General features: G+C 38.1%; 1 protein-coding gene across 4 annotated transcripts in view; it reads left to right on the top strand.

Moving 5' to 3' along the window:
- The window catches only part of ZPLD1 (zona pellucida like domain containing 1), a 157,595-nt gene extending 148,724 nt beyond the window's left edge, over window positions 1-8,871 (top strand). For all 4 annotated transcript variants that reach the window (XM_074816816.1, XM_074816818.1, XM_074816817.1 and 1 more), the window contains 4 exons: window positions 321-492; window positions 1,892-2,000; window positions 4,991-5,020; window positions 6,974-8,871. In XM_074816816.1, the coding sequence (XP_074672917.1) occupies window positions 321-492; window positions 1,892-2,000; window positions 4,991-5,020; window positions 6,974-7,149 (487 nt within the window). In that variant the 3' untranslated portion in view covers window positions 7,150-8,871. The remainder of the gene's footprint in view (window positions 1-320; window positions 493-1,891; window positions 2,001-4,990; window positions 5,021-6,973) is intronic.
- The last annotated feature ends 798 nt before the right edge of the window (window positions 8,872-9,669 follow it).

Raw genomic sequence — 9,669 nt, forward strand, 5'->3', positions numbered from 1 at the left:
GTCTATACCAGTTAGCATACCTGATTACTCTTTGCTTCAGATCTCAGATTTTTTGGGGCACTGGAATTAAATGGCATCTTGGTTATAGCTGTGATGTTGCAAAACAAAACAGAATGTTTTTGTAGGAATGCATTTCAGCGCAGGACTGTGCAGCCTAACAGGCAGATGTGGCTGCTGGTGTTGCACATTAGGGCACTGTGTTCTTTTCCAAGGAGCTAAAGCACTGAACTTGCTGCTTAAGCTATCTTATTCTCAGCTAAGAGCTTCAAAATGCTGATATAGCTGCTCATCCTGGTTTTAATCTTCTCTACAAAAACTAGCTGTGACAAGGACCCTCAGACAACTATTATTGAAAATGGCAAGAGCCAAATGGGCCGGTTTTCCTTTGAGGTGTTTCGCTTTGTGAAGCACAAGAACCAGAAGATGTCTACGGTCTTCCTTCACTGCGTAACAAAGCTGTGCAGAGCAGATGACTGTCCCTTTCTTGTGCCAGTAAGTTTCAGAGGACGGAAGTTGCTGTTAATTAGCTGTATATAAAATAGGCACACTGGAGTTATTCTGCATACAAATGCTATGCAAGTTTGGATGGCACAGAATGAAGGTGACTTGCGGAGTCTGAAGTAAGAATGTTTTCTGTGTCTGAAGCAATGTGAAACAAATGATGAAGAACAGGACAATGAACAGGTCATCAGGACATAGACCAAAACTAGACCTGCAAAACAGAGCTTGCAGAACACATGAGAAATGACCTCTTTGCCTTTTGGTTCCTAATTAACTTTTTAAAAGTAACAACTCTGAGACAGCTTCAGAGCTGATATTCTTAGTATGGCATCTAAGAAACAAGGTATCCACAATCAGTGGATTAATAGAAATATCTTAGAATAGAGTTTATGGAAAAATTAAAGCTATAGTAAGTGCCATTATACTGACAAGGAAAATTTGAAAAAGTTTCTGATAGTGAAGAAAAAAATTTACTACAACCCTTATAGTTTATTACCACCTCCCTTATAGTTTGGACACTGCTGTTTTGTTGAAGTTCATGAAATTGTGTCAATGCAAAAATTATTTAATTTTAGGAGTGTCAGGAACAACAAATATATTTTGGAAATTGAAACATTTAAATAAATATATAAACACAGAATATTCTGTGATGTCTTCACAATGCAGTATTGTTTCCCATTGAATGACTTTCCAATTAGAATTTTAAAATGCTATCAGTTCAGTATACCTCTGGCATTTTGTACATTATTTTATACTTTTATGTTACACTTTTAAATAATTCATTGTTTCTATTGAATTTATGTTCTGAGGTTTTTGAAGTAATTTCACAAGAAGTTGAAATTAAAGCAGTGCTCTTGGTTGAAGCATACTCGAGTACCCAAGATTAAAGTAGATTATAAATTAGAGATGTTAAAGGTGGATTCCAGATGGCAGAGTGCTGGGGATTGTTTTAGTCTGGGTCATTGCTATTTAGAACTCCATGGAAAATGTGCGAACTTTAACTCGAGAAGCTTGCTAGAATAGGGATTGTAGCATGTTGTCTATCCCTAGTCAAGCAAAACACATTTGTTGGGGAAAACCGTCTGTAAACAAAGCTTTGGGAAATTAACTACTGAAAATTTAATATACTATAAGATGGATCTTGTACACAACAGCAATGTAGTTCTGTAAACGAAGTGAGGCAAAATACAATGGGAAGCCAGGCATTTATAAGATAGACTTCTAGGGAATATTGCAGCTGGTTTTATTGCAAAGTAATTTAATGCATACTAAGAAATAAAATCAAAATTGTAGTATTGCTTATAAAAGAGTTTACATTAAAGCAGGAAGCACAGAAGGGCCATAATTCCATTCCACTCTGAAACCGTGATTGTTTTGATTAACCACTCAGATTTGCAGTAACAGAGAAAGAAGAGACGCTGGTGGGAGGACAACTTGGATCCCTCAGAGCACCTCTGGCAATGCTGTAATCTCTGCTGGCCCCATCATTACAAGGAGTGGTAGGCATGAGTAAACTTTTTCTATGGACTGCATAAATTTCAGAAACCTGGGGAAATGTTTTGCAGTTTAATATAAATTTGCACTGACTTAGAGAAAGGGTGGATTCTCCATGAGTTTGCTGGGTACTTTTTTCCCTACCATTGGAGTCTTTGGTAGAAATTTTGAGCTAGTATTCCTGCTCAGCATTCACATGTTTCCTCCCTAACACAGTAGAATCACTGTGGGATACTGTTATAAGTGTATAAGGCCATTATAAAAGCCCAATCTCAGGGGGTTGATTTCTTTTTTTTGGTCAGATTTCACTGAAGATAATAGAATTTAAGGTACTGTGTTCAGTGTTGCAATTTAATTTGGACAGCTAATGGATATTCACTGTCACTTTCTATTCGCTGTTTCTTCCAGCTTCACCTGTGGGTTTTTATCTAAGTGTTGCATAAAATTAATACATGCTATGCTTAGCCTTCAGCTATAAGAAAGAAAGAAGACAAAGACATTGTAAATTCTAAACCGAGTGGGCCAAAATCTTACTCCTTTAAATCCAGGGTGAAACTCCATGATTTCCATTTTTATTGCCAAAGTTGGTTTTTTTTTTTTTTTTTTTTTTTTTTTTCAAAAAGCATCTTTAAATGCAACCTGCAGTCTTTGAAAAGAATTTATGTGACTGCTGTTGACAAAATAATAAAAATACAATACTTGAAAAAATTTAAGAAACTCTGTCTACAGATTTGTATAAGTAGTTGCAGTTAAGCAACTGATTTCAGTGGTCTTAGATTTTAGGAAGCTGAGAGCAGAACTGAATCCTGTCTATGAAAAATAATTGAAACACTTGGGAATAAAATCCTTCTGTAAGTGCAAAGTGGTTGTGCCCACATATACAGAGAGAACTGACCCTCCAGAATAGGGAACACTTTTTAGACCATTTTTAGAACAAATACCCTCAGTTATAAGCAACATTTTTTACAATGAAAATGAGGACTTTTTTTCAACTGGGACTATGTATAATGCAGAGTTGCTGCTATCTGATTAATCAAGAACAAGTGAAAAGAACTATCTTCAAAGTTTCATACATGAGTACTTAGGGGAAATGAATGACAGATTTGCTCAGACAAACACGTATGCTAGAGAAATGCTGCCTTTGACGAAGAATGGAAACTAGGTAAATCTTGTTATGTGAGCAACCCAAATTAGGTAATATAGCTTATGATTCAAATGCTGTGAATGCTATTTTGACAATTAAAAAAAAAAAAAAAAAGATACTCATCAGTTACCTTTAAATACTGCATGACTTCAAGAAAACAAAGATATGTCCATGGGCATTTAATGGCCCCAAAGAAGGGATAAATGATTTATAATTTCTTGACCACTGTTGAGGTTTTTTAAATGAAAACATGAACAAGGCTGGAAAAGGAAAATAGTAAATTTTTAAGTGTCTTCTACTTAAGATATGTAGCTAAAGCTTTTTAGATTATACTTATTTCTGCATCTCCATAGTATACTTTTGGAGCATCCCACTTCTGCTGACAGAAGGATGGTTTGATGGGAAGTACTCTGAAAAAAATGGGATTCAGTTCTGAAGTCTGCCACAAATTTCCTGAGTGGCATTGGGCAAGTCCCTTAATCTGACTTGCACTTCACTTTTCCTTCTGGAGCAGAAAGAGGGAATTAGTGTTTCCTCCCACTGTCCCTTCCCATTGAGAAAGTAAGAGCATTAAAAATGTGAGGTTCATGAACACTATAGTAAAGGGAAAAAAAGGGGGAAGGTCATGAAAGAATTTAAACAGAACTGTCTGGTTTTAGATGAGGAGTGCTGGCTTACTCTGGTGCAATGTTGCATGGAGGTGCTTATGCTGCTTTCGAGGGCAGCTCTGATCCAGCTTTAGTAGAGATACATTTGTACAGAGCCCATCAAACCTGCTGCATGTGCCTCACCATAGGACGTATGCCAGTGTTAGTTCTGCACTCGCGTGGATGTGCAACCCCCCACTTCCCCCATTTAGGCTGGTGCTGCGTCTGACCCTGGGCACTTTGGTGTCTGCAGAGACACCTCAAGTGAGCCAGGTCTCCCCGTTACTCTAGGCACTGGTGGTTCTGGTAACAGAGCTGTTTATGCAGTTACCTTGATAGGACCCGAGTTGTGCTACTGCAAATGAGTAATGGTCCTTCTGTGTATTTCTGAACTCGTATTTCTAACATTTTGTTCTTTTCAGAGAAACTTTATTCTTGTTTGTTAATCCAAAATAAGTCATTACAGGAGACATACAGAGTAGAAAATGTTTTAGTCTCTGTGTATAGAAACAAAGCAGGTACCTACTGGTGAAGGTGAAATTGTGTAGCTTTTGATGGATGTCTCAAACTTAGAAGACAGCTGCTCAAAACAAATGTATACATGAGCTGTGCTTACAAGTTGCACAAAAAAAAGGAAAAGTAGTGACAAGAAATGTAATTCTGAGATGGACAATGGTAAGTAAGTAAAAACTGAAGACAAAATAAAAATGTTTCCTGGAATATAATGCCACCTTGTAACTGTCAAGAGAAAAATGAGCATGGAGAAAGGTCATTTTTGTAATCATTTATGGTCACTGATGTATTTTTCCTTTGAAAACACAGATTAATTTTTTTCCTATAGAGATCTGTGAATGGACTTCCATGTAATATTGTGCTTATGATTGTATTCTTATTGAGAGAGAGAATAGAACTGGCTGCCTTTTCAATTAAGATGATCCTGCATTAAGGTGTTGGGGTTTTTTGTGACAGAATACTAAGTAACCTTGTATTGGTGTACTCACATTAAAAATGAAACAATGTCATGTAATTAACATTGTTTTCCTTATTCTACCAGAGATGCTAAAAGCTACTAGACAGTGTTGCAAGTATAGCTGATGTGTTTTGAAAATAAAGCTAGTACTATTGGCTGTTGTGTTGCAAGGAGGGGAGGAGGTAGGCAGAGGTATTTGTAAAATATAATGCATCCTGTTTTTATTTTATACAGATGAGACGCCAACCAACAATTCACAGCTTGGTAAGTTAATCAGAACTCCAAGAAACATAACAGAGGGTTTATGAGTGAAACAGAACTGAGGAGATGAACCATTTTGATTGAGCTTTTTGCACTGAGCTGGAATGTTTTTTCTGTTTTTGGCTTTTTTTTTTTTTTTTTTTTGTCATTTAAATGAGTCAATACTGACATGCTGTAAAGAAAGCAATTGGTGAATCTGGAATGCTCAGTTTAATTTGTGTACCCAGCCCCGCCAGCATAGCAACTTCTAATTCCTGTGATAGAGTTGAAATGAAAATCTGCTGCTATGACATATGAGGTTGAGGGAACATTGCAACTGCCAGATGCAAAATCAGACTTAAGCAGTAAAATTTGCTCATGCCATGCAGGAGTAGAGTAGCAAAATGCTTATTATGCTGCAGTCCAGCTCAGCTCACAGCTTAAAATCAGAAGAGCTCTGCCTCAGCTCCTGTTGTCCTGGCATTTAACCACACAAAGAGCCTGTGGAGAAGCTTGGATAGAACTTGTGGTCTTCTAGGGCAGTGAAGGAAATAGGCTGCAGGGGAGATCAAGTCTCTAAGTTTTAGGGTGCTTCTCCTTCGGGCACTTGGAGGACTTTTTTCAGCCTGTTACTGTTCTCTGCTGGTAACAAGGACTAGCTAATGACTAAGAAAGGACGGTCAAGGTAACCAGGTGGTCCGTTGGGCCATTCCACCTCTTACTTGTTCATAACAGGACTGAGTGGCACAAAAAACCTACCCTGTCCTCTGAACTCTAATGCTATTTGTTCCCTTCTTTTGTCAACTTAGACCACATAAAAGCAGCTACCTTTCTTTCCTGGCATGGAAATAAAGTTTTCCCTGGTGTGTTCCTACCCATGGATATAATGAAAATAGTAATAATAAAAAGCAAATTCTTCGTTTGCTGCACACAGCTTGCTGTGTGAATGGCTGCTACCTTTCCTTCCCATCCAACGAAAGCAGCAGCCCTCTCTTTCCATCCCAGAGCAACATCCTTTCCTGTGCCTGTTGCTGTCCCAGTGAAGAGTGTAGAGGTAGAGCAGGGTGGGATTACTACTGTAGTGGAGACAAGACAAATTTGGTCAGAAGGCAGCACAATGTTGAGAAGGGGAGAGCAACCTCATCAACAGAGCTGACTTTTTTCAGCTTTGGTGATGAGGGAGGGACTGATGATGTTTGAGGGCAGGTGGCTGCTTTTGGAAGGAGCAGTCTGGTTTCCCACGTAGAAGCTGTGTTGTCATTTCACCTCACTCTCCAGCACTGGTAATGGCAAACACAGCTCTTAGGCAAACACGCATTGGTGCTTTGGGTAGCACCTACCACTCAAATGTTTTTTTCCCTCCTTCTGGAAAAGATGGTACAGGCTGGATGTGTGTGTTTCAGTATCCAGGAACCAGTCCATGAACAGCCTGTTGAGCTACACTAAATAGTAAATATGTTACCTCTTCTACCTGAGAATTGATAAATGTGGTAAGAATCCTTTCGTGAAGGCATACAAACAAGCTTAGAGTAGCTCAGGTATCTGGTGCCAGATATGTCTGTTAAGGATTTATATACACTTTGAATTGAGATGTGGGCAATGCTATCAGCGAAGAAATCCTTTCATTAACTTGATTAGGTCACAAATTCATATACCTCTGCCTTGATAGTTCTTGGACAAATGATAGTCTTGCCTTAAATAGCACAGTTCAAGGTTGGTCACTAGCATATGAGGGATTATGCCTTAGAAGTATCCTTACTGTCTCTATTGCCCAGAATGTTGGATATTGAAAGAACTAATAACTATTTTCAGAGTATACTTAGATAAGCTTTATCCAAGTAGACAGGTGCTCATTCTGAAGTATCAGTTTTAGTCCCTTCATTGTAATTATTCTGTGTACAGGGTGTTGTATGGAAAGACAGAAGTGGCTGGCACTGCTGAGAGATTGTAACCAGGTCTTACTTGTTTTCCTTGCAGCTCATCCAAACGGACCTCCTTTCCAGCTGAACGCAGTCACCAGTACACTGATTTCAGGCGTTGTCATCTTAGGAATCACAAGCATTTTCTTTTTCTTATGTTCCCTAACTCTTCTGCACAGAAAGTGGCCCAACAGTTCAGTCCTGAGTGGCATCCGAAACCCAGTTTTCAACTGAAAGTGATGATTTACTTGCACTTTTTCTTTGGGGTTGCCTTTTTTGTCCATGAAATATGATTCCATTAAAAAGTAATATTAAGGCAACACTCCAGCTGTATCCAGCTTCTATTCCAGCTATTCTATATTTGTAGATTTGCTAGATGTTATTGTGTAGGTAAGCAGCAGTGATATTAGGTAACAATCCTAGAAAATTATGAGAATCTCAATTGTGTTTGTGGTCAGACTGTATGATGTTATGCCCATGGGTGTGCTGACAATAGAACTTGTGTCTCCAGCTTCCCAGTAAGGTCTCAAAGCTGAAGATGCTGAAGGTGAGAATCTTTCCAAGTATGCCACTCTTCATGCAAAACCTGACACATTCAGAAACTTTCATAAGTTCATAAACATCTACTAAGATAAGGATCACTTCTATTTTGTCATGGTATTTTTCACAAATATGAAAAAACAATTTTGTCTCAGGAGGAACTTGTTTTTATCTCTCTTGGCTAAAAATAACCCTGGAGAGACTTAAAATAAGTGACTTTTGCTTATCATTCATTTGGAAATGTTTTCTTAGATTTATCTTCCATTCAGTTGTGGTGATATCATGTGAAGGATATAATTTTGCTGCATGTCTTTGAATCAAATAGCTTAGGTCAAACTGCAGTTAGTCCCAGGGAACAATGCCATAGTTCTTGAGGTGGAAAACTTTTTCCAGCAAAATCACTGAAGGAGAATTAGTGAGAGCTTTAAATCTAACTAATGTTCAGCAGAAAGTTAATTCTGTACAGAATTGCCACATCTGCAGCCTTCAGTCAAATTGTAACCCCAGGAACTGCTCCAAGGGGAAAAGTGTTCCTTTCCCCCCTGATTCCTTGAACAGGCAAGCTGATACAAACAAGTAATGCCCAAACTTTTCTCATACGAAATTATTTTTGGAGCACAATTTGGCAGTTGAGTAAAACTCTCATTAATATCCTAATTTGTAAGGGCCAATTTTGCCCCATGGGTTTTGCAGTTCTCATATAAGGCTTTCCTTTCTACATGAAGAGTGGTAAATCAACGCTTACTTCTTTACCAGATTTTCCACATGGATTAGACTTGTTCACTGCATGTATGAGGGGAAGAGGACAACTAGGAGGATAACAGGCCACAAGCAGTACTGTACTGTTGACTCTAGTTAATCTGATAAACATCAGACTTATCTGAAGTGAGTGTGAGTGACCAGGTGCCCTCAAAGAGGAGCAGAGGGCAGTGGCATAGCTGTGTAGAATAGACAACAATGCTGGTTCTAGAGAGGCCACTGTAGACACAACATATATTAAGCTGGACTGGATAGACAGTTGGGATTTTGGTCACACATACAGCATTTAAATTTCACTATTCATGTACTGTACATATTGGCCTAGAAACACCTCATTGATATTTATCATCATCTTGTGTTAACCATGTCTGTGTTTTCATTGACGTGACACAACTGGCTAATGATCAGGGCTTTTTGGCTCTCAAGACTAAAGACAAACACAGACTTGTTCTCAGTTTTCTCTGATCCTGCAAATGCTGTATAAAGGCCTGTTGTTTGCAAAGTCCAATGTGCTGTAGTGTGGTATCCCTAACAACCAATACTGTGCCTGTTTTCCTCCAGTCTTAATACCTCAGAAACATTTTCGCACTTCAGGGGTTAGGTCTGATGGCATGTAAAACATGATTGTTTAATAAAATTGTTTGAAATGTTTCAGAATGGATGCTTTGCCTGAAATGTTTTCCTCCCCGTGTCAAATTGTTAGTTTTGTACGTGCTTTCAGTGACCTCATTCTACAAAGATGAAAATGGGACATGTTTTTTTTAAGTCAATTTGATAAGAGCTTTCAATATATAGGATAAGTTAATGTAAGTATAGCTCTACTGGCCTTTAAAGGAGGACAATAAACTCTGGAGATTTATATCCCAATCTGGGGATAATTTATTTTAACTTACTCATAAAGACAACCACAGAAATTCCGTTAATGTAGTTACTACTTCATAACCAACAGCTTTAGCTGAAAGTTTCCAGTGAGGGAGATAGTTGTTACTATCCTCAGTAACCTGTTTCAACAGTTAATTGCTGTCTTCAGTACTTTTTAAAAAGACTGTTTCTAATGTGAATGTGCCCAGCTTAATTTGCCAGCCATTAGAAACTGTTGTGCCTTTGTCTGCTACACTGAGGGAGACCCTTTTTCTAACACAAATCTCACATTTGATTAAGACCACAGGGAAAAAAAGTAAAAGCTGCTGATATCATACTTGTCCTATTTCAATTTCTCTGTATTTTTGGAAAGACAGTTTGTTGCTTTTATATATAGAAAAGTAATTTACAGTAATTAACAAAGACTCATTGACCAAACTTTTTGAGGCTTGGGCAGCCTATTACAAAAATGGAGTTGCTTCCCAGTAATGTAATATGCAAAATGTTTTTCTTATGTTAGTTAAAATTTCTGGAGTGGTTTGCTTTTGTGAAGAACCAGATAAGATGATGTTCTTTGTGTAACTTTTCGTCATA

The sequence above is a fragment of the Strix aluco genome, chromosome 2 (assembly GCF_031877795.1).
Source record: "Strix aluco isolate bStrAlu1 chromosome 2, bStrAlu1.hap1, whole genome shotgun sequence".
NCBI classification, from domain to species: domain Eukaryota; kingdom Metazoa; phylum Chordata; class Aves; order Strigiformes; family Strigidae; genus Strix; species Strix aluco.